This window comes from Bombina bombina, chromosome 2 (assembly GCF_027579735.1).
Source record: "Bombina bombina isolate aBomBom1 chromosome 2, aBomBom1.pri, whole genome shotgun sequence".
NCBI lineage: Eukaryota > Metazoa > Chordata > Amphibia > Anura > Bombinatoridae > Bombina > Bombina bombina.
In genome coordinates, this window is record NC_069500.1 from 1,227,468,258 (window position 1) to 1,227,494,466 (window position 26,209).

The 26,209-nt window shown below is 40.1% G+C and overlaps 1 protein-coding gene across 5 annotated transcripts in view; it reads left to right on the top strand.

The window, feature by feature from the left end:
* The window catches only part of FRYL (FRY like transcription coactivator), a 916,813-nt gene that overhangs the window by 835,058 nt on the left and 55,546 nt on the right, over nucleotides 1–26,209 (top strand). For all 5 annotated transcript variants that reach the window (XM_053703981.1, XM_053703978.1, XM_053703979.1 and 2 more), the window contains 4 exons: nucleotides 2,288–2,362; nucleotides 2,519–2,695; nucleotides 3,836–4,036; nucleotides 5,137–5,304. In XM_053703981.1, coding sequence (XP_053559956.1) covers nucleotides 2,288–2,362; nucleotides 2,519–2,695; nucleotides 3,836–4,036; nucleotides 5,137–5,304 — 621 coding nt within the window. The remainder of the gene's footprint in view (nucleotides 1–2,287; nucleotides 2,363–2,518; nucleotides 2,696–3,835; nucleotides 4,037–5,136; nucleotides 5,305–26,209) is intronic.

A 26,209-nucleotide genomic window follows, 5' to 3' on the forward strand; every position in this document is an offset into this window, starting at 1 on the left:
TCTTGTAGTTGAAAGGGATTTGCAATGTTCTAAGGGCTTGGTTCCAGTCGGACAAGGTCACCAGTCTCCTTGGAGACGTGGGTTCGGCTCCCACCACTCCAGAATCCAGGTAACCTATGCGGTGCATGGACATTATTTAATTCAGAGGAACTCTGAGTTCCTTAGTCATGTAGGAGGTGACTTGGATTGTCTGTGGGCGGAAACTCCGGATTGCTGTTTCCAATCCACTTTCCAGGGGTGGACAACTGGGAATCGGATTTCTGAACAGATAGATATTTCATCCTGGGAGTGGGACTCTCCATCCGGAGGTGTTCTCCAGGTAAACCCTCAAAGGATTTTGGCTTTTGAGGGTGTTTAGGCAGAACGACAAGCTTCCAAGGTACGGTTCAAGGTCTAGTGATCCGCAGACCGTTCTGATAGATGTTCTGGTGGCTTTTCCTGGGATTTCAATCTGGCATCCCTGTTTTCTCTGTTTGCTTCCTTCAACGAGTCATTGCTCATGTTAAACAAGGGAGAGCATCAGTAATTCTGATAGCTCCTGCATGGCCTCGCAGGATTGGGTATGCAGACCTGGTCGAGATATCATCTCTCTCACCTTGGAGATTTCCTCTGAGGAAGGACCTTCTAATTCAGGGTCTTTTCCTTAACCCAAATATCATTTCTCGGAAGCTGATTGCTTGGAGATTGGACGTTTAGTTCAGTTTAAGTGTGGGTTTTCTGAGTCGGTCATTGAGACCATGTTTCTGGCTTGTAGTCTGTTACTTGAAACATTTACTATAAGATATGGCGTAAATGTCCTTATGGTGTGAATCCGTAGGATCCTCTAGGAGTAGGGTCAGGATTCTTAGGATTTTGCCCTTTCTACAGGAAGGTCTGGTCAGATGTGCAATTTTTTTGTCAGACCTTGGTCAGAATCAGGCCTGCGTTTGTCTGTTGCTCCTCCTGGGAGCCATAACTTTTGTTCTTAAAGTTTTGCAGCAAGCTCCGTTTGAGCCATTGCAGTCCATAGATATTAAGTTGTTATCTTGGAAGGTTTTGTTTCTTATTGCTATCTCTTATGCTCTGAGAGTGTCGGAACTCTCAGCTTTGCAGTGTGATTCGCCTTATCTTATCTTTCATGCCAATGAGGCAATTCTTCGTACTGTTAGGTTCCTTCCTAAAGTGCTTTTGGACAGAAATTTTAATCAGGAAATTGGTTGTTCCTTCTCTTTGTCGTAGTTCTTCTTTTCTGAAGAACATCTGTTGCACAACTTGGAGGCTGTGTGTGCTTTAAAATTTTATTTGCAGGCAACTAAGGATTTTTGCCAGTCTTCTGCCCTGTTTGTTAGTTTTCTCTGGGAAACATAAGGGGTCAGAAAGTTTCTGATACTTCACTTTCTCTCTGGTTGAGAAGTATAATTGGTTTTGCTTATGAGACTGCTGGGCAGCATTCTCCTTAGAGAATTACAGCTCATTCCACTAGGGCTGTCTCTTCTTCTTGGGTTTTCAAAAATGAAGCTTCTGTGAAAAGGATTTACAAGGCTGCAACTTGGTCTTGTCTGCATACCCTGTCCAAATTTTACAAATTGGATACTTTTGCCTCAGCTGAGGTTCTTTGGGTTCTTCAAGTAGTGGTGCCTTCTGTTTAGGTTACCTGTCATGTTCCTCCTTTATCATCGGTGTCCTCTAGCTTGGGTATTGGTTCCCAACAGTAATTGATGATTCCGTGGACTCACCGTATCTTAGGAAAGAAAACAAAATTTATGCTTACCTGATAAATTTATTTATTTCCGGATATGGTGATTCCACTGCCCACCCTTTTATTTTAAGACAGCTATTTTTAACTTTAACCTCAGGCACCTCTACACCTTGTGTTATTTCCTTTTTCTCCATTTTCCTTCGGTCGAATGACTGGGGATTGTGGGAAGGGAAGTGACATATAACAGCTTTGCTGTGGTGCTCTTTGCCTCCTCCTGCTGGCCAGGAGGGATATTCCCAACAATAATTGATAATTCCGTGGACTCACCGTATCCGGAAATAAATGTATCAGGTAAGATTTTCAGCCCTTGTAGCCAGCACCTAATTTTTTTTATTCTGTTGTATTCTATTCCTAGCTATATGTGTGTTTGGTGCACAATACATCTGATATAAACAATACTAATCTCTGCAGTAAATACTCGTGTTCAGCAGTCTGTATTGCTGCCTTTCACTTCTGGTGTTAGTTTAGCATATAAAACTAGTTATGCAAACACTCTCCAAATTTGTTTACTCTTATTTATTTATTTATTTGTGTTTTTTGTTCTTTTAGAGGAGAACTCGAGAAAAACTAATGAATGTGCTCTCACTGTGTGGACCAGAGTCTGGTCTTCCCAAGAATCCATCAGTAAGTATGTAAACTGCTTCTGGTAAGCTCAAGTGTCCCCACTAATGAGACTTCATGTAATTGTAATTACTGCAATTTGTCGTGATTGCCTTTCAAATACATGCTTCACACAGTGACTATTTAGCTGACATCAACTATAATCTTTTCTCTCTTCAGGTGGTATTTTCATCAAATGAAGATTTGGAAACAGGAGACCAGCAGACCAGCCTTATTTCTAGCACTGATGAACCTATTCAAGAGGAGGAAGTGACTGTGGAGGATACAGGCAGTGAGCAGCAATTTGGTGTTTTCAAGGACTTTGATTTTTTGGATGTGGAATTGGAAGATGCAGAGGTGAGGCCCCAGTGTGTACTTCTAAAGACATTTCAATCACTTGCTCTGAAATAAAACGGTATAAACACTTGGAGCATTAACTCTTTAATTTCACAAATCAGTATAATAATCAGTAAAATAAAATCTTTTATGAAAGTTAAATAATACAGTAATCAGAGAAAGGCAATAGTTAAGAAGATGATGCAACACGTGGTTTACTGAAAACCATTAATTGCATGTGTTTTAAAGAGTAGACTAATTCTCACCTTTATTTTGTTTTTCTTGTATACTACAGTATATACCAGGGGTGTGTAATATTTCTTGGTGCATCCTAGCATCTAACCTGAAGAGCTGGTGAATAAAGATAAAATGTATTAGGGGGTACTGTGGCCCTTGGAGCATCAGTTAGACAGCCCTGGGATAAACTGCTCTGCTGTATTGATAATTAAGTCTGCCGTATGTTTGGGTAAAACATGATTTAGCAAACTTATTCAAAAGATAAGTCTGTATATTTAGCATCTTGTAGACATATTTAGAAGGAGCAGCCTTACAACTCATGACCCTAGTTTTATTTGTCAGTTCATGTGTTCTAATTGCGTGCTTACATAGGCATATAAACAGCTATTTTTACAAGAATAGGGAATTTAATTATAAGCTAATGAATGAAGAAAGACGCCTGCAGATTAATTGGTTATTTCTACTGTGTGTAAGTAGTGCAGGTCAGAATTTTGTAATTGCATAAAATATAATTGTAATTCTCTCCAGGTTCTTTGTTGTGTCCTTGTTAATCATTATTATTTATGTCTTCCCTTTTGCTAACCAGGAGCTGCAGGTAAGTTGCAGCCTGGTGGAGTGGCTTGTTTCAGCTGTGAACCCTCGTGACATTTGTGTTTGTGTTTGTTGTTTTTGGCTAAAAACAAAAAATATAAGTTAAATAAACCTAAATTTGCTTTTTAATAATCAATTTGAATGCAGGCTAAATTAGCACTTAAATGTGATGAAAGCATTTTGTTATTTTTTATCATTTATACATTGATTTTTTTTTTCTAGCCGGTAACTGTCCTCCTCTTGTTTGCGTTGCCTGAGATGTTTGTTCAGAGGAGGGTGCTGCATAAATAGTTAAAAAAACAAGCATTTATTATATCATTTTTTTCTTTGTAGGGTGAAAGTATGGACAACTTCAACTGGGGAGTTCGCAGACGTTCTTTGGATAGCATTGATAAAGGTGATACACCATCTCTTCAGGAATGTCAGTACTCTGGGAGCACACCCAGCTTGAACTTAACCAATCAGGAAGACACAGATGAATCTTCAGAAGAAGATGCATTAACTTCTAGCCAAATACTGTCCCATTCCAACATGGTATGTAATCTCATTTTGTTACTCCTTGAAAAGCGGGGGGGATATAACCTTTACAGAAGCACTTCTGATCGTCATATCTCTAATCCTAATAAAAAAAAACAGCCTAACATACCAGAAAATTCTTCTCTTAGCTGGATAAATTTATAGAAAGTCAACCAAATTAAAAAAAAAAAAATCTGTTAGCCCAGGCTATAAACTTTTTTTCTTCATAATGACTCCATGATAAAAACCTTACTTCCATAAAGTAAATTAATCATTAATGTTGCAGTCAGTGCTTGTTGTTGTTGTTATTACCATTCAGAAACTCTTAAATGTTCATTGCTTGAAAACTATACATTGTACAGCTTAGATGTAAAGTGTTGCTTTTATTTGCCTTAAACATGCGTGCCACAAGGTTCTTAATATCCTGGTCCCCATAAAAATTTTAGAAATGTTGCAGGATATGAAATCACATTAACTTCACTTCTCTCACTCAATTGCATCCTCCTTTTTTCCTGTTGAGGAGATTGGGCTGGATCTCAATTTTGTTGACAAAAGGATCTGTTGCAAGAACCGTTTCTTTATACAGACTCAGTTTTTACTGCTGTTGCTAATCTCCAATATTTTTATAACGTCTGTCTGTGTGGCTGTCAAATAGTAATAGTGGCTTATTATGGCTGGTTCCTCAGTAAGGAACGACCGACCCCTGCTTTTATAAGCTTTAGCACCAGTGATATTCCTATATGTTAGAGGGTTTGATTATGAATCTAATCTGTTGCCTTTTTAACTCAACCACAACCCACTCAACTATAATAATCCCTTGCTATCCCGCACTGCTATTAACCCTATGCCCCCTGAAACTCCCATTGAGGAAGAGAGGGTTGGAGCCACTAAAATACACTCTTTAAGGAAGTTTCCATCCAAGTTGGTTTGGGAATTATTTACTCACCAGCAAGCAATTCAGTTCCATATGTTAAATCTTGTTAAGATAGATTGCTGCTTAGGTTTGAGATATTATCTTATATGCGTCTTCTATTTTGTATATGGTTTTTAACTTTGTAATTTAGGCTTTTTCTGCTATACGTTTCTTTAATGTTATTTTATGTTGTCTTCTTTATTAGCTCCGCACTAACTCAGCCATTGAGGACATGACAGACCATGTGGATTCACTTCTTCATTCACTAGACTCAGTTAATTGTGCACTGACAGAAGAAATGGCATCAACCAGAGCTGAGACCCCAAGTTTGGAGGTGACCCCTCCAGACAGCTCTAACAGTCAGCTGCCTGAGGTGGGGAGAAATCAGGGCTGGTGCATGGCTGATTTGGGCTCTTTCTAGCACTTTAATTTATGTGTCCTTTTGATTTCATTTTATCTTTTCTATTTGTGAGATTTGATATGTTTTCTGTTTACCTTTTATATTTCTAACCTGTTTGGGGTGTTGCCAGAGCAAAAGTATTAACTGTTTATATAAGGTACATATTCCCCGAAGGTTACAAATATATTAAGCTGCAACCATTTTGGGTGAATTGGTTCATTTATTATTTATTTCCGGGTTATGTTTGTTTATTTTCAATGTGGCGCTTCTTTGTAGTTTGTTCTTTTTGATCTATGTGATTTGGGCTGTAATTAAGGTAACAACCTCAGGCCAGCTGTGTTAGTGGTTGTTAATTTTGCAACTATGGTGGAAATATTCAAACCAAGCTCTCAGGAACATAGTTCTTAATGTGTTGGAATTGCCTGTTTGGATCAGACATTTCAACTAACTGCAGACCAAAAACTTGTAAGTATTTTCATTTTTCCTATTTCTTTACTCTGGAAGAGAAAACAAACCACGATAAAAGCATAAAGCAGATTTAATCATTTACAAGTTTATAAATAATGGTTTTATATCAATTTTAATAAGTAATTTAGATTAAATAAATTCTATTCAGTTACAAATATGTTCCAACAATTGTTTCTTACAGGAGTAGAACAGCATTTGATACATTTATATACCTAAAGTCAATGATTACTAAAATGGGACAGTCTACAATAGAATTTTTATTGTTTTAAAAGATAGATAATCCCTTTTTTTACCCATTCCCCATTTTTGCATAACCAACACCGTTATATTAATATACTTTTTACCTCTGTGATTACCTTGTATCTAAGCATCTTCTGACAGCCCCCTGATCACATTACTTTTTATTTATTATCTATTGACTTGCATTTAGTACTGTGTTGTGCTAAATCTTAAATAACTCCTTGGGCGTGAACACAATGTTATCTACATGGCCCACATGAATTAGCAGTCTCCTGTTGTGAAAAGCAAATTAAAAAAGCATGTGATATGGGGCTTTCTATAGCGGCTTAGAAACAGCCAGAACTTTAGAGTTTTAAATGTTATAAAATATATGAATATATCAATGCTGATTGTGCATAGCTGGGGAATGGGTAGTAAAGGCATCATCTTTCTCTTTAAACAATAACAATTTTAGTGTAGACTGTCCCTTTAAAGGGACAGTCTACTTGCAAATTGTTAGTGTTTAAAAAGATAATCTCTTTTTTACCCATTCCTCAGTTTTGCATAACCAACACTGTTATTTTAATATACTTGTTACCTCTTTGATTAGCTGTATCGAATCTCTGCAGACTGCCCCTTATCTCATTGCTTTTTACAATCTTGCATTTTATCCAATCAGTGCTGGTTCTTTTATAACCATATAACCTTAAAAGTGATAGTCAACATTAAAATTATTATTGTTTAAAAATATACTTTATTACATTTAAACCTCTACATTTATGCCTGTTTCTAAGCCACTACAGACAGCCTCTTATCACATGCTTTTTTATTAGCTGCTAATTTGTGTGGGCTATATAGATAACATTTTGCTCACGACCATGCAATGGCGGCTGGTGAAGTTTGAAGTTGGGGGGGCACTAGACCACACACCACAAAATAAAGCCCCACCCCTCCCTCAGATGGCCCCGCCCATGAATTGTTTATTTTTTATATATATATATATATATATATATATATATATATATATATATATATATATATATATATATATATATATTGTAATAAGAGAGGGAGAAATATGTATAATTTACTACCCATTTCATACAATTACATGTACCTTATAAATCTACAGATCTATGCTCTCAATTCATTCACACATGCCTTGTGCCACAATGCATTATGCCTGCTTCCCTTTGTGAAACAGAGTGCATAGCGCCAATTTAAATAAAATCTGCAAAAATTATAAAAAGGTATATCCTGAAACACTTTTTATAACCCCATTATGAAACCTATTGCCAAACATGAAACTCATTGCCAAACATGAGTCAGAAAGTGCTTCCATAAGGAAATGGTTTTGCTTCTGCAGTTCTGCTCAAATTAAATGTACTTAAATTGAAACAATTTTGTTCCTGATCATGAATAGTTAAACAAGGCAGCCAGAAAGGGCTCTAACCCCCCTTCCCCTGGAATGTATTAGTCTGCAGAGAGCTGCATTTCAAATCACACAGATAGGAAGCTTTATGCTGTTGTCTAAATGCTGCCTGTCAAGCTGATATGCAGCCTGAGATAACTCACACAGTATAAAACTACTAAGCAGCCATTAGTGTATATTAAAAATAATGTTATTTGCCCATCATATTGATGCTATTGGGTATTGCCCCCACCCATACTGCCAAATACATATACAACCTACAAGATTCTCTCAGAATTGCTAATTTTATTGTTATAAACTGGACCTTTGGACATATATGAAAGTTGTTTAAAGGGTAGTCAGTTCATATGCTTTGTGTGCACTTGTGCAGAGTATTTCTTTTACAAGATATGACGAGTCCACGGATTTCATCCTTATGGGATATCGCCTCCTGGTCAGCAGGAGGAGGCAAAGAGCTCCACAACAGAGCTGCATAAATAGCTCCTCCCTTCCCCCCAACCCAGTCATTCTCTTTGCCTGTATTAGTGATAGGAAGAGGTAAAGTGAGGTGTTTAGATTCTTCAATGAAGAATTTTTTTATTTTTAAATGGTGCCAATGTGTACTATTTTACTATAGAGCAGCCTCTGAAGTTATAGCCTCCTGGCTATGGGAACTGGTGGGGTTTTAGCCTCGCTGCGCCTCCCATAATTGTGCTGCTCTGATGTACCTCTCTATCTTCACAGGACCTTAGGAGGAAGAGTGGACCTCTTGACACTGTGAGTTTTCATGCTGTTCCTCAGCATGGAGGTAAGTGCAGTTTTTGTTTTACTTCTGGGGCTCTGCAGCATATCCCAGATTTGACTGCACTTTACTTTTCTCTATCAGGGGCTATGTGTTTAAGGGCTTCCCTGCTCTATATGCTAATTCTCATCAAAGTGTAACAGAATGAGATCTGACATATGTTTATTTCCCCAGACATTCTGAGACAAGAAAGAGACTAGAAGTGTTGGGGTATTATGGTGATAGACACTGTATGTTTAATATATTGGGCAGTTCTTGTTTACTGTGACAGTATGGACACTTTGCTAGAACTTATATGGCTGACGCTGGGGACAGTACCGGAGTTAGGAAACTTTTCTAGGCTCCGGTAAATGGCGGTTCATAGTTTTATTTTTAGTGTCGAGCACGTGGAGGCAGGTAGGAGCCGCAGCAGAGCTGCGGCGAGGTGACTGTTATTTTTTCTGGCCAGTGGGTTAATTGTAGACACTAACGACACAGGGAGTGTGAAAAATATTAATTAAGGAAGCTTCTCTCTGTCTTTTTGCCTATCGGGGGTTAGCGCAGAGGGAGTTTTTAAAGACACAGTACTATATTTTTTATTAGTATTGCTGCTTCTGTGACTCGACCAAGCTTGCTTTTGTTTTTCTGTTATGGATGACATTGAGCACAGTACATGTCCCATGTGTTTAGATGCCATTGTGGAACCCCCTGTTACACTTTGTCCTTCATGTATTGAGAGAGCCTTACAATGTAAAGAAAAACATTTTTTTAGTAAAGATATGGATAAAAAATGTTCTCAGACTGATGAGATTCAGGGTAGGCCGCAACTTTCTCCCCAAGCGTCACAGCCTTTAACGCCCGCTCAAGCGACGCCGTGTTCTTCCACTGCGTCTGCTTCATTTACTCTGCAAGATATGGCTGCAGTTATGTCATCCACTCTTTCAGAAGTTTTATCTAAGTTACCAGCCTTACAAGGCAAACGCAGTAGGACAGAGGCCCATGGGGTCCCTGCGACTTCTGATGCTCTGATAGCTATCTCCGATTTACCCTCCCAGGGCTCTGAATTGGGGGGTAGGGAGGCCCTGTCTGAGGGGGAACTGTCTGACTCAGGGAGTACTTTACCTCAGACAGATTCGGAAGTAATGTCTTTCAGATTTAAACTTGAACACCTCCATCTGTTACTACGGGAGGTTTTGATGACTCTGGACGACTGTAACTCTATTGTGGTACCTCCAGAGAAATTGAGTAAGATGGACAGATATTTGGAGGTCCCTTCATATTCTAACGTTTTTCCGGTTCCCAAGAGAATTTCGGAAATTATTGCTAGGGAGTGGGAAAGGCCGGGTATCCCATTCTCTCCTTCCCCTATGTTTAAAAAGATGTACCCTATAGCTGACGCCGTTCGGGATTCTTGGCAGTCGATCCCTAAGGTGGAGGGAGCTATTTCTACCCTGGCTAAGCGTACGACTATCGCTATCGAGGACAGTTGTGCTTTCAAAGACCCCATGGATAAGAAGTTAGAGGGTCTTCTCAAAAAACTTTGTTCACCAGGGGTTCCTATTACAGCCTACGGCCTGCATTGTAACAGTTACAACGGCGGCTGCCTTTTGGTTTGACGCTCTAGAAGAGTCTCTTAGGACTGAGACTTCCTTAGAGGAAATACAGGATAGAATTAAGGCTCTTAAACTGGCTAATTCTTTTATTATGGATGCCACCTTTCAGATCACCAAATTGGCGACTAAGAATTCAGGATACTCCATCTTAGCACGGAGAGCCTTATAGTTAAAATCTTGGTCTGCGGATGTCTCCTCGAAATCTAAGCTCTTAGCTATTCCTTACAAGGGAAAGACCCTGTTCGGGCCTGACTTGAAGGAGATAATTTCTGACATTACGGGAGGTAAGGGGCACCTCCTCCCTCAAGATAAAACATCCAAACAAAAGGGTAGGCTGAGTAATTTTCGTTCCTTTCGAAATTTCAAAGCAGTCACCTCTTCTTCTTCCACTAAACAGGAAGGGAATTATTCACAGGCCAAGCCCACTTGGAGACCCAACCAGGCTTGGAACAAGGGTAAACAACCCAAGAAGCCTGCTGCTGCCGATCCGGGACCGGTTCTAGTAGGGGGCAGACTTTCTCTCTTTGTCCAGGCTTGGATAAGAGACGTTCAGGATCCCTGGACACTGGAAATCGTGTCTCAAGGGTATCAGTTGGAGTTAAAAAATTCCTCCCCCAGCAGAAGGTTTCTTCTTTCACGATTGTCTGTAGACCAGATAAAAAGAGAGCCGTTCTTACGTTGTGTAAAAGACCTCTCCTCCATAGGAGTAATTTGTTCCGTTCCAAAAGAAAGGAATAGGGACAGGGGTTTTACTCAAATCTTTTTGTAGTTCCCAAAAAAGAGGGAACGTTCCGACCCATCTTAGATCTCAAAAGTCTAAACAAGTTTCTCAGAGTCACATCTTTATTCCATTGATCCAGGAGGGTCAATATATGACTACCGTGGATTTAAAGGATGCATACCTTCATATTCCTATCCACAGAACTCATCACAAGTTCCTGAGGTTTTCCTTTCTGGACAAGCATTTTTAGTTCGTGGCCCTTCCTTTCGGTCTGGCCACGGCACCCAGAATCTTCACAAAGGTTCTGGGGTCTCTGCTAGCGGTTCTCAGGCCGCAGGGCATTGCAGTGGCGCCTTATCTGAACAACATTCTGATCCAGGCGTCCCCTTATCAGCTGACAAAGTCTCATACCGATATTGTTCTGTCCTTTCTAAGGACTCACGGGTGGAAGGTGAATCTAGAAAAGAATTCTCTAATTCCACAGACAAGGGTTCCTTTCTTGGGAACTATAATAGACTCTCTATCCATGAAAATCTTTCTGATGGAAGTCAGATAGTTAAAGATTTTGGATACCTGCCGTTCCCTTCAGTCCACTCCTCGGCCGTTAGTGGCTCAGTGCATGGAAGCAATTGGATTGATGGTGGCAGCAATGGACATCATTCCGTTTGCCCGCTTTCATCTCAGACCTCTACAACTGAGCATGCTCAGACAATGGAATGGAGATTATGCAAATTTGTCTCCTCAAATACATCTCGATCAGGAGACAAGGGACTCTCTTCTTTGGTGGTTGTCGTCGGATCATCTGTCCCAAGGGACGTGCTTCCGCAGACCTTCATGGTTGATAGTGACAACGGACGCAAGCCTGCTAGGATGGGGTGCAGTCTGGAACTCCCTGAAGGCTCAGGGTGTGTGGACTCGATCGGAGTCTCTACTTCCAATCAATATTCTGGAGTTGAGAGCAATTTTCAATGCGCTTCAGGCTTGGCCTCAGTTAGCTTCGGCCAAATTCATCAGATTCCAGTCGGACAACATCACGACTGTGGCTTACATCAATCATCAGGAAGGAACAAGGAGTTCCTTGGCGGACAGAAGTATCCAAGATAATTCAGTGGGCGGAAACTCACTCTTGTTTTTTGTCAGCAATCTACATCCCAGGAGTGGACAACTGGGAGGCGGATTTCTTGAGCAGACAGACGTTTCATCCGGGAGAATGGGAACTTCATCCGGAGGTCTTTGCCAGTCTGATTCTCAGGTGGGGCAGGCCGGAGCTGGATCTTATGGTGTCTCGTCAGAATGCCAAGCTCCCGAGATACGGATCCAGGTCCAGGGATCCTCAGGCTGAACTGATAGATGCCTTGGCAGTGCCTTGGTCGTTTAACCTAGCTTATGTGTTTCCTCTGTTTGCTCTCCTCCCTTGGGTGATTGCTCGAGTCAAACAGGAGAGGGCCTCTGTGATTCTCATAGCTCCTGCGTGGCCTTGCAGGACTTGGTATGCCGATCTGGTGCACATGTCATCTCTGCCACCGTGGAAGCTTCCATTGAGACAGGACCTTCTCATTCAGTGTCCTTTCCATCATCCGAATCTAATTTCTCTGCAGCTGACTGCTTGGAGATTGAACGCTTGATTTTATCTAAGCGTGGGTTCTCTGATCCGGTCATTAATACCTTGATTCAAGTTCGTAAACCTGTTACTAGAAGAATTTACCATAAGATATGGCGTAAATATCTTTATTGGTGCGAATCCAAGGGCTACTCTTGGAGTAAGGTTAGGATTCCTAGGATTTTATCTTTTCTTCAGGAAGGACTGGAGAAAGGGTTGTCAGCAAGTCCATTAAAGGGGCAGATTTCTGCTTTGTCTATCTTGCTACACAAGCGTCTGGCAGATGTTCCAGATGTTCAATCTTTCTGTCAGGCTCTGACTAGAATTAAGCCTGTTTCGACCAATTGCTCCTCCTTGGAGTTTGAATTTAGTTCTGAATGTTCTTCAAGGGGTTCCGTTTAACCTATGCATTCCATAGATATTAAGTTATTATCTTGGAAGGTGTTATTTTTGGTTGCTATTTCTTCTGCTCACAGAGTTTCTGAACTTTCGGCTTTACAGTGTGATTCTCCTTATCTTATTTTCCATTCTGATAAGGTGGTGTTACATACTAAACCTGGTTTTCATCCTAAGGTTGTTTCTAACAAAAATATTAATCAGGAAATTGTTGTTCCTTCCTTGTATCCTAACCTTTCTTCTAAGAAGGAGCGTCTGTTACATAATTTGGACGTAGTCCGTGCCTTGAAGTTCTACTTGCAGGCGACTAAGGACTTTCGTCAAACATCTTCATTATTTGTTGTTTTTCTGGGAAACGTAGGGTTCAGAAAGCTACGGCTACCTCTCTTTCTTTTTGGCTGAAGAGTATAATCTGTGTTGCATATGAGACTGCTGGACAGCAACCTCCAGAACGATTTACGGCTCAAACTACTAGGGCTGTGGCTTCCTCATGGGCATTTAAAAATGATGCTTCTGTTTTACAGGATTTGCAAGGCTGCAACTTGGTCGTCTCTTCACACTTTTCCAAATTTTACAAATTTAATACTTTTGCCTCATCTGAGGCTGTTTTTGGGAGAAAGGTTCTTCAAGCAGTGGTGCCTTCCGTTTAGGTTCCTGTCTTGTCCCTCCCTTTCATCCGTGTCCTATAGCTTTGGTATTGTATCCCATAAGTAAGGATGAAATCCGTGGACTCGTCATATCTTGTAAAAGAAAAGGAAATTTATGCTTACCTGATACATTTATTTCTTTTACGATATGATGAGTCCACGGCCCACCCTGTCGTTTTCTAAGACAGGTTTTTATTTTTTGTTAAACTTCAGTCACCTTTGCTCCTTAGCTTTTCCTTTCTCTTCCTAACTTCGGTCGAATGACTGGGTTGGGGGGAAGGGAGGAGCTATTTATGCAGCTCTGCTGTGGAGCTTTTTGCCTCCTCCTGCTGACCAGGAGGCGATATCCCATAAGTAAGGATGAAATCCGTGGACTCGTCATATCGTAAAAGAAAAATAAATTTATCAGGTAAGCATAAATTTCCTTTTTTTCAGAATTTAATAATTTAAGTAAGGAGATGCAGATATTTTTTTAAGTACAAATATTAAGTAATTGTAGTCCTGAGCTTGTTAAATGTTAACACTTGTTATTGCTTGCACAGATACAGTCATATAATTTAAAGAATAAACTAGTCAGGGTTGACAATTATAGTAGTACAGGATCTCATCAATGTTATCTCTAAGAACAATGGATGTTACCCATATTTGTATTGCTCTAATTAAAAGATCAGTGTTTACTGATCTAAGAGCAGGGTAATAATGTTATTTTTCTTGAAACCTGGTGAATTTAATTAAGCTTCTGTGTTTTTTTAGTGATTGATTGAGAGTGAGGATTAGCCAACGATACAAATCAAATATCAGCTTTAGGGACCTTACAGTGCAAGTTTTAAACTATTTTCTTACATAGTGTATTATAATGAAGGGTTCAAGTTATTGACCATATTCAACCTCCTAGAAGAAGTGGTTACAGGGAACCCTTTTGATTTTATAGTCATATACCAAGGGCATGACTATAGCTCTTGACTGGACCCATTTTTGGCAATTGTTTATAACAGGGTGTAATATATATATATATATATATATATATATATATATACACACTATATATATAAGAGAATGTTGCAATGCTGTTAGAGCACGTTATTATTGCACTAAAACAGTTTCAGAGCACTGGCAATCCTGAGCTTTACACATGCAGTGATCAGCGAATACACACACTACCTGATTTTCACAGCAACAATGTTCAGCTCCAGCATTCATTCAGAAGGCAAAAAGTGTGAACAAGCTCTAATATATTTCTGTGACAAGGAGCCAGTACCGCACATTTTAATGGCTGTACTGCCCACTAACAAGCAAGAGAAAAAAATGCTGTTGTGTAGGGACAGGCATACGAATAAGTAAACATGCAGCTTTCTTTCATGTTAATGGCAAGAGTCCATGAGCTAGTATACATTCTTACCAGGAGGGGGCAAAGTTTCCCAAACCTCAAAATGCCTATAAATACACCATCCACTACACTCACACCTTAGTTTTTACAAACTTTGCCTCATATGGAGGTGGTGAAGTAAGTTTGTGCTCGATTTCTTCTATGATAAGCGCTTCTAAGCATTTTGAAGCACAATTCTTCTCAGAGTACAGTGTTTGTCAGGGGGATGTGAAGAGAGTATCGCCTGTTCATTTTCTCTTGTTAAGTGTATTCAGTCCACGGGTCATCCATTACTTATGGGATATATTCCCTACCCAACAGGAAGTTGCAAAGAGGATCACCCAAAGCAGAGCTGCTATATAGCTCCTCCCCTCACATGTCATATCCAGTCATTCTCTAGCAACCCTCAACATAGATGGAGGTCGTGAGAGGAGAGTGGTGTTTTATACTTAATTATTTCTTCAATCAAAAGTTTGTTATTTTTAAATGGCACCGGAGTGTGCTGTTTTTTTCTCAGGCAGTATTTGGAAGAAGAATCTGCCTGCGTTTTCTATGATCTTAGCAGAAGTAACTAAGATCCACTGGCTGTTCTCGCACATTCTGAGGAGTGGGGTAACTTCAGAAAGGGAATAGCGTGCGGGGTCTCCTGCAAATAAGGTATGTGCAGTAAAATATTTTTCTAAGGAATGGAATTGACTAAGAAAATACTGCTGATACCGATGTAATGTAAGTACAGCCTTAAATGCAGTGAAAGCGACTGGTATCAGGCTGATTAATCTATATGCAGTAAAGTAATTTTCTAAGGAATGGAATTTGACTAAGAAAATGCTACTAATACTGAAGTAATGTAATAAGCCTTAAGATGCAGTAGAAGGACTGGTATCAGGCTTATCAATAGAGATACATACTCTTTAAAAAAGGATGTTTAAAACGTTTGCTGGCATGTTTAATCGTTTTTTGTGAGGTACATTGGTGATAAAACTTATTGGGGCATGAATTTTTCCACATGGCTGACTTATATTTCTGCATAGAAATATGTGTACTAAATTTATTGATTTCACTTTAAATAATAAAGGTCAGTCTTTATCTGTAAAGGAATTATCACCAGACAACGAGGGGGAAGTTATGCCGACTCTCCTCACGTGTCAGTACCTTCGCCTCCCGCTCAAGAGGCGCGTGATATTGTGGCGCCAAGTACATCAGAGACGCCCATACAAATCACTTTACAAGACATGGCTACTATTATGAATAATACCCTGACAGAAGTATTATCTAAATTGCCAGAATTAAGAGGCAAGCGCGATTGCTCTGGGATAAGGACAGAGCGCGCTGGTGCTGTGAGAGCCATGTCCGATACTGCGTCACAGTTTGCAGAACATGAGGACGTAGAGCTTCATTCTGTGGGTGACGGATCTGATCCAGGGAAACCGGATTCAGAGATTTCTAATTTTAAATTTAAGCTTGAGAACCTTCCGTGTATTGCTAGGGGAGGTTTTAGCGGCTCTGAATGACTGTAACACAGTTGCAATTCCAGAGAAATTATGTAGGCTGGATAGATACTATGCGGTGCCGGTGTGTACTGACGTTTTTCCTATACCTAAAAGGCTTACAGAAATTATTAGCAAGGGGTGGGATAGACCCGGTGTGCCCTTTTCCCCACCTCCTATATTTAGGAAAATGTTTCCAATAGACGCCACTACACGGGACCTATGGCAGACGGTCCCTAGGGTGGAGGGAGCAGTTTCTACTTTAGCTAAGCGTACCACTATCCCGGTGGAGGATAGTTGTGCTTTTTCGGATCCAATGGATACAAAATTAGAAGGTTACCTTAAGAAAATGTTTGTTCAACAAGGTTTTATCTTACAGCCCCTTGCATGCATTGCGCCTGTCACTGCTGCTGCGGCATTCTGGTTTGAGTCTCTAGAAGAGGCCATTCACTCAGCTCCATTGGATGAAATTATGGACAAGCTTAAAGCACTTAAGCTAGCTAATGCATTTGTTTCTGATGCCATTATACATTTAACTAAACTAACGGCTAAGAACTCCGGATTCGCCATCCAGACGCGTAGAGCGCTATGGCTTAAATCCTGGTCAGCTGACGTGACTTCTAAATCTAAATTGCTTAATATTCCTTTCAAGGGGCAAACCTTATTCGGGCCCGGCTTGAAAGAAATTATCGCTGACATTACTGGAGGTAAGGGTCATACTCTTCCTCAGGACAGGCCCAAATCAAAGGCCAAACAATCTAATTTTTGTGCCTTTCGAAATTTCAAGGCAGGAGCAGCATCAACTTCCTCCGCCCCAAAACAGGAAGGAACTGTTGCTCGTTACAGACAGGCCTGGAAAACTAACCAGTCCTGGAACAAGGGCAAGCAGGCCAGAAAACCTACTACTGCCCCTAAGACAGCATGAAGGGATGGCCCCCTATCCGGAAACGGATCTAGTGGGGGGCAGACTTTCTCTCTTCGCCCAGGCGTGGGCAAGAGATGTCCAGGATCCCTGGGCGTTGGAGATCATATCTCAGGGATATCTTCTGGACTTCAAAGCTTCTCCTCCACAAGGGAGATTTCATCTTTCAAGGTTATCAGCAAACCAAATAAAGAAAGAGGCATTTCTACGCTGTGTACAAGACCTCCTAGTAATGGGGGTGATCCACCCAGTTCCGCGGACGGAACAAGGGCAAGGATTTTACTCAAATCTGTTTGTAGTTCCCAAGAAAGAGGGAACCTTCAGACCAATCTTGGACTTAAAGATCTTAAACAAATTCCTAAGAGTTCCATCATTCAAAATGCAAACTATTCAAACCATCCTACCCATGATCCAAGAGGGTCAGTACATGACCACAGTGGACTTAAAGGATGCCTACCTTCACATACCGATTCACAAAGATCATTATCGGTACCTAAGATTTGCCTTTCTAGACAGGCATTACCAGTTTGTAGCTCTTCCCTTCGGGTTAGCTACGGCCCCGAGAATTTTTACAAAGGTTCTGGGCTCACTTCTGGCGGTTCTAAGACCGCGAGGCATAACGGTGGCTCCGTATCTAGACGACATTCTGATACAAGCGTCAAGTTTTCAAATTGCCAAGTCTCATACAGAGATAGTTCTGGCATTTCTGAGGTCGCATGGGTGGAAGGTGAACGTGGAAAAGAGTTCTCTATTACCACTCACAAGAGTCTCCTTCCTAGGGACTCTTATAGATTCTGTAGAGATGAAAATTTACCTGACGGAGTCCAGGTTTTCAAAACTTCTAAATGCTTGCCGTGTCCTTCATTCCATTCCACGCCCGTCAGTGGCTCAGTGCATGGAAGTAATCGGCTTAATGGTAGCGACAATGGACATAGTGCCATTTGCGCGCCTGCATCTCAGACCGCTGCAATTATGCATGCTAAGTCAGTGGAATGGGGATTACTCAGATTTGTCCCCTCTGCTAAATCTGGATCAAGAGACCAGGGATTCTCTTCTCTGGTGGCTTTCTCTGGTCCATCTGTCCAAGGGTATGACCTTTCGCAGGCCAGATTGGACGATAACAACAGATGCCAGCCTTCTAGGTTGGGGCGCAGTCTGGAATTCCCTGAAGGCTCAGGGATCGTGGACTCAGGAGGAAAAACTCCTCCCAATAAATATTCTGGAGTTAAGAGCATTATTCAATGCTCTTCTAGCTTGGCCTCAGTTAGCAACACTGAGGTTCATCAGATTTCAGTCGGACAACATCACGACTGTGGCTTACATCAACCATCAAGGGGGAACCAGGAGTTCCCTAGCGATGTTAGAAGTCTCAAGGATAATTCGCTGGGCAGAGTCTCACTCTTGCCACCTGTCAGCGATTTACATCCCAGGCGTGGAGAACTGGGAGGCGGACTTTCTAAGTCGCCAGACTTTTCATCCGGAGGTGTTCCTTCAGCTGGTTCATCGCTGGGGCAAACCAGAACTGGATCTCATGGCGTCTCGCCAGAACGCCAAGCTTCCTCGTTACGGATCCAGGTCCAGGGACCCGGGAGCGGCGCTGATAGATGCTCTAGCAGCCCCTTGGGTTTTCAACATGGCTTATGTGTTTCCACCGTTTCCGCTGCTGCCTCGACTGATTGCCAAGATCAAACAGGAGAGAGCATCGGTGATTCTGATAGCGCCTGCGTGGCCACGCAGGACCTGGTATGCAGACCTAGTGGACATGTCGTCCTGTCCACCTTGGTCTCTGCCTCTGAGGCAGGACCTTCTAATACAAGGTCCTTTCAACCATCCAAATCTAATTTCTCTGAGGCTGACTGCATGGAGATTGAACGCTTGATACTATCAAAGCGTGGCTTCTCGGAGTCAGTTATTGATACCTTAATACAGGCACGGAAGCCTGTTACCAGAAGAATTTACCATAAGATATGGCGTAAATATTTATATTGGTGCGAATCCAAGAGTTACTCATGGAGTAAGGTTAGGATTCCTAGGATATTGTCCTTTCTACAAGAGGGTTTGGAAAAGGGCTTATCTGCTAGTTCGTTAAAGGGACAGATTTCTGCTTTGTCTATTCTTTTACACAAACGTCTGGCAGAAGTTCCAGACGTCCAGGCTTTTTGTCAGGCTTTGGCTAGGATTAAGCCTGTGTTTAAGACTGTTGCTCCGCCGTGGAGCTTAAACTTGGTTCTTAAAGTTCTTCAAGGTGTTCCGTTTGAACCCCTTCATTCCATTGATATTAAGTTTTTATCTTGGAAAGTTCTGTTTTTGATGGCTATTTCCTCGGCTCGAAGAGTCTCTGAGTTATCTGCTTTACATTGTGATTCTCCTTATCTGATTTTCCATTCAGACAAGGTAGTTCTGCGTACTAAACCTGGGTTTTTACCTAAGGTAGTTTCTAACAGGAATATCAATCAGGAGATTGTTGTTCCATCATTATGTCCTAATCCTTCTTTAAAGAAGGAACGACTTTTGCGTAATCTGGACGTAGTCCGTGCCCTGAAGTTCTATTTACAGGCAACTAAAGATTTTCGTCAAACTTCTTCCCTGTTTGTCGTTTACTCTGGACAGAGGAGAGGTCAAAAAGCTTCGGCAACCTCTCTCTCCTTTTGGCTTCGTAGCATAATACGTTTAGCCTATGAGACTGCTGGACAGCAGCCCCCTGAAATAATTACAGCTCATTCCACTAGAGCTGTGGCTTCCACCTGGGCCTTTAAGAATGAGGCTTCTGTTGATCAGATTTGCAAGGCTGCGACTTGGTCTTCGCTTCACACTTTTTCAAAATTTTACAAATTTGACACTTTTGCTTCTTCGGAGGCTGTTTTTGGGAGAAAGGTTCTACAGGCAGTGGTTCCTTCCGTTTAAGTTCCTGCCTTGTCCCTCCCATCATCCGTGTACTTTAGCTTTGGTATTGGTATCCCATAAGTAATGGATGACCCGTGGACTGAATACACTTAACAAGAGAAAACATAATTTATGCTTACCTGATAAATTTATTTCTCTTGTAGTGTATTCAGTCCACGGCCCGCCCTGTCTTTTTTAAGGCAGATCTAAATTTTAATTAAAAATTAAATTAAATTAAAAAAGTCACCACTGCACCCTATGGTTTCTCCTTTCTTGTCTTGTTTCGGTCGAATGACTGGATATGACATGTGAGGGGAGGAGCTATATAGCAGCTCTGCTTTGGGTGATCCTCTTGCAACTTCCTGTTGGGAAGGGAATATATCCCATAAGTAATGGATGACCCGTGGACTGAATACACTACAAGAGAAATAAATTTATCAGGTAAGCATAAATTATGTTTTTATGGTTTCACTTATGGGAAACCTTTTCAAGGGTGCTCTGTTATCAGTCGTAGGGATTTATCTCCTACCTCCCTTTTCAGATCGACAATATACTCTTATACCATTACCTCTGCTGATAGTTTTCAGTACTCTTTTGGCTGTCTGCTATATGTGGATGGGTGTCTTTCGGTAAGTATGTATCATTGTTTAAGACACTCTTAGCTACAGTATGTTTGGCGCTTTATGTAATAATATAAAGTTTTATATATATGTATTTACTTATATTTGCCATGAGTCAGGTCTATGTGTATTTCCCTTTGCAGTCTAACAGTTTCAGTATGGGAATCATGTTTTAGGAAGTTATTTTTTAATATTTTCTTACCTGGGGTTTAGTACTATGGCATATGTCAATCATCAGGAAGGGACTCGCAGTCCTTTAGCAATAAAAGATTTATTACGCATACTTTCTTGGGCGGAATCCAACTCTTGTCTAATTTCTGCGATTCATATCCCAGGTGTAGACAATTGGATTATCTCAGCCGTCAGACTTTACATCTGGGGGAGTTGTCTCTCCATCCAGATGTGTTTTTTCAGATTGTACAGATGTGGGGTCTTCCAGAAATAGATCTGATGGCTTCCCATCTAAACAAGAAACTTCCCAGATACCTTTCCAGTTCCAGGAATCCTCAGGCGGAGATGGTGGATGTGTTAGCATTTCCTTGGTCTTACCAAGGGTGATCTCCAAGATCATAATGGAACAATTGCATGTGTTTCTGATAGCACCAGCATGGCCTCACAGGATTTGGTGTGAGGATCTTGTCTGGATGTCCAGTTGTCAATCTTGGCCACTTCCTTCAAGGCCAGACCTTCTTTTTTAAGGGCCATTTTTCCATCAGGATCTCAAATCGCTAAATTTGAAGGTATGGAAATTGAACACTTAGTGCTTAGTCATAGAGGTTTCTCTGACTCAGTGATTAATACTATGTTGCAGGCTCGTAAGTCTGTTTCAAGGAAGATTTATTATCGGGTTTGGAAAACCTATATTTCATGGTGTTCTTCTCATAAATTCTCTTGCCATTCTTTTAGAATTCCTAGAATTTTACAGTTTCTTCAGGACAGTTTGGATAAAGGTTTGTCTGCAAGTACTTTGAAGGGACAAATCTCTGCTCTTTCTGTTTTATTTCATAGAAAGATTTCTTAACTTCCTGATATTCACTGTTTTGTTCAGATTTTGGTCCGTATCAAGCCTGTTTTTTGTGAAACGCGTGTCAGGGGCCCCTAGGAGTAGCTTTGTCTCTTCTTGTTTCTTTTAATCAGCTTACCAGTCTCTGTTACTAATTACTCATGTTAGTCTCAGCCTAGCAGCTAAAAAAAATTTATAAGAGTAATCTTAAATCAGCCCTCGGATTGTAACGGCTTAGTTTACATTTTATAATACTTTGCTGGCTGACTATATCAGTATATTACCTTAATAGACACGCAACTACTGCCTCCTGGTTTAAGTGCTTTTAACTTAGCCTAAGCTTATGTATGAATGATTATTCCTAGTTGCTTCAATAAAGATTAATAGTATGAATGGTATGGAATAATATCCTTTGTAACCTATATCAGTTCTGCAGAGTTTACAAATAATACTTTTTTTTTTGCAGAGCCTAACTCTTTTTACTAAGTTGTATACTTGCTTACAATTAGGTTTCTAGTTGTTATCTGTCCTCAGTTTGGGCATCTGCAACAGGTTTAATTCTCATTACCACAAATATTGTGACAGTATAATCTACACCCTATTACAGGGAAGTTATATAATTGAATTACCTGCTTAACACAACTCTGCTCCCCCTATCTTTTGTGTAACCTTAACTGTTATTAAATCTAATAAGTGGAGTCTAATGGAGTCTTAATTTGGTTTTGAAGGTTTTGCAGGCTCCTTCTTTTGAGCCTATGCATTCTTTGGATATTAAACTACTTTCTTGGAAAGTATTGTTCCGTTTGGCTATCTCTTCTACTAGAAGAGTTTCTGAATTGTCTGCTCTCTCTTGTGAGTCTCCTTTTCTGATTTTCCATCAGGATAAAGCTGTTTTGCGGACTTCATTTAAATTTCTTCCTAAGGTTGTGAATTCTAACAACATTAGTAGGGAAATTGTTGCTCCTTCCTTGTGTCCGAATCCTAAGAATTCTCTTGAGAAATCGTTACACTCTTTGGATGTGGTAAGAGCTTTGAAATATTATGTTTAGGCTACTAAAGATTTCAGAAAGTCTTCTAGTCTATTTGTTGTCTTTTCTGGTTCTAGGAAAGGTCAGAAAGCCTCTGCCATTTCTTTGGCATCTTGGTTAAAGCTTTTGATTCACAAGGCTTACTTAGTGGCAGGACAGTCTCCGCCTCAGAGAATTATGGCTCATTCTACTAGATCAGTTGCCACTTCTTGGGCTTTTAAGAATGAAGCTTCAGTTGATCAGATTTACAAAGCAGCAACTTGGTCTTCTTTGCATACATTTACAAAATTTTACCATTTCAATGTATTTGCTTCTTCTGAAGCAGTCTTTGGTAGAAAAGTTCTTCAGGCAGCTGCCTCAGTTTGATTCTTCTGTTTTTAAGAAGAACTTCTTTTTGGATTAATTTCTCAGCGGAAATAGCTGTTTTTATTTTATCCCTCCCTCTCTAGTGACTCTTCTGTGGACTTCCACATCTTGGGTATTTTATCCCATACGTCACTCGCTCATGGACTCTTGCCATTTACATGAAAGGAAACATAATTTATGTAAGAACTTACCTGATAAATTCATTTCTTTCATAATAGCAAGAGTCCATGAGGCCCACCCTTTTTTTGGTGGTTATATTTTTTTGTATAAAAGCACAATATTATTTTTCAGTTCCTCTTTTTTGTATGCTTTTTACTCCTTTTTACACCTCACTACTTGGTTATACGTTAAACTAAGGTGTGGGTGTGGTGAGGGGTGTATTTATAGGCATTTTGAGGTTTGGGAAACTTTGCCCCTCCTGGTAGGAATGTATATCCCATACGTCACTAGCTCATGGACTCTTGCCATTATGAAAGAAATAAATTTTTCTTACATAAATTATGTTTTTGTTTCCAAAGAGATTTTACCAGTATTTTCTATATATACAGCCTTTAAAGGGACAGAGAAAACACCTTGTCATTACGATATTTTTCTGCTGTCTTACAATAAATTACCATATATGGGATGATTGAAAAAGTTTAAATGTGGTAGCAACATGTTTGCCATTTGCCTTAGTAGACGATTAGAGCAAGATACTGTAGTAGTCGAGGCTGGCAAAAGTTTAATTATGTTACGATTTCTTAGCTGATAATCTCTGTTGAGGCCAATTAAAGATAGATATGTGGCAGATAATTAGGCTTGTGAATCCTTAGAATTAAAGGGATATGAAACCCAAAAATGTTCTTTTGTGATTCAAACAGAATATACCATTTTTAAAAAGATTCCAGTTTACTTCTGTTATCTAATTAGCTTTGTTCCCATGATGTTCTGTGTTGAAGAGATACCTAGGTAGGCATCTGCAGCACTACATGGCAGGAAATGGCGCTGCCATCTAGTGCTCTTGCAAAACTGCTGCCAGATAGTGCTCCAGAAATGGTCTGGCTCCTAAGCATAGGTCCCTGCTTTTCAACAAAAGATGCCAAGAGAATAAAGAAAATTGATAATAGAAGTAAATTAGAAAGTTGTTTAAAATTGCATGTTCTATCTGAGTCAGAAAATAATTTTCGGGGGGTTTCATGTCATTTTAAGGGGATATAAACCAAAAGTTTTTCTTTCATTATTCAGATAGTGTGCAATGAGAACTAACTTTCCAATTTGCTTCTGTTATCTAATTTGCTTTGTTCTTTTGGTATCCTTTGTTGAAAATCATACCTAGGAAGGCTCAGGAGCAGCACTGCACTGCATGGAGCTAGCTGATTGGTTGTTCCACATATATGCCTTTTATATTATTATTATTATTTATATTATTATTATTATTATGACTCCATGTTTTTATCCAGCTCCCAGCAGAGCAATGCTGCTTATTCAATAAATACAAAGGGAATAAAGCAAATTTTATAATGTGTAGACCGTAACAGATTGCATCATTTTAGCAATGTAGGAATATTTAATAGAAAGATGAGAAGCAGCGACGGTATGGATTTATAATATAGGAAAACTATTGCTGGTGAATTTGCGAGGTCTGGTTTGTGACGTGGGGAAAATGCTTCACTTTTCAAATAAAGTCTGTAAAATAGAGGAAGCCGATGAACTGAGCGGAATCATTCATTTCAACAAAGCGGAATTCTGGGGTATCATGACAAAATATTTTTGTAGGGTCTTGGGATGCAGCAAGGCACACAAATGTTTGATTAGAAATAAAAAGGTGTTCCTGTGTTAGAGGGGTTACAGTATTGTAATAAATAAAATTTATATCTGAGGGAGATCCTGTGCTGTGGCTAATTTTATAATAAATTATGGAACGCTAGAAGTATATTCATGTATATGTCATGACTATGTACTGCAGTACATTTGCATGAATGTTACCTACATCAAACATTTGACTAATAATGCTGAGCTAACAAATGTATGTTTTGCTTATCAGTTCCTCTCTCCCACTGAACTGGTCCCACCTAGCCATGGTTTTCTGGACACTTGATAAGTTACACATGCTGCGGGGTGTGCAGGGAGGAATATAAATAGTGCTGTCCATAAACGCAATACATGTTCTTCCCAGCACACCTTGCAGCATGTGTAACTCATAAGTGTCCAGGATAACATGGCTGAGGTGGCAACCCTACCCCCACCCCATTTTAGGAACAGCTGAAATATCCTGGATTATAGTATGAATTATATTTTAGAAACCTGCAATAGTTAAAGGAACCGTATACTGTAAAATTGTTTTTCCTTAATGTGTTGCCAATTACTTTTTTTTACCAGTTGCAGAGTATAAAATCTATGAGAATTTGCTTTTTAAGGTTTATTTGTGAATATGAATTATCTGCTTCTGTGTTTTGAAGCCACAACCTAATTGTGATGGACCGCCTGGTCCCCCAAATGAGTACCTCCGTCAGAACACTTCCCTTGTCCTGGACATCCTTTTATCCAGAGCAATAGCTCCTGGTACCCCCCTTTGACCGCAGTCTAAAGTTATGGAGGAGAACAGATCTGAGACATCACTCAGTTTTCTGAACACAAAAATGAACACTTTATTTGAAAGCAGCACACAGATTTATACACCCTGGCATTCCAGATTTACAGAGCTTCAGGTTACATAGGGAATTGGTTAAACAGTAAAGCAAACATATGAACAATACATCAAACCTCTAGCAATTGTCTATTCACAGGTAAAACAGATTAACATATCAAGTTAATTAACTGGGGAAGAAAGTTTACTCAGACAATCTGATGTTGGGCAGTCTAGTTAACATAATCACACAGGAACACAATCAGTTTACCCAGACAGACTCCTGAGACACAATCAGATCAGAAACAAAATAAAATACATCTTATTACAAAATATAAGAACAGCTCTTATTAACTATTAAGTCCTTTATGCCCACTTGGTTTATAGAGTCACAATTGCTCCCACAAGGGGCACTCACACCCTGTACCCATCCTGTATTTATGGATACAGGGGGACATGGACATAAGACAGAGTTATGAACGTACATGGGTTGTCCAGCATATAAAATTCCACATTTCCATGCAGTCTCTGGGTATCCTTAAGCCAATGTACCTCCTGCCCAAAGAATGTTCCATAACAGACCCTCAGATCTTGGTGACTCACGTCACACTAATAAAATGGGTTGAGCTTGTAGGTATAATCAGATCTCATTAATTTATCACATTGTCTTCATATACATGCTTCTTTATCTTATATCTGTCCGTAAACCAATCACCAATACTTGGAGAGAACAATGGAAATT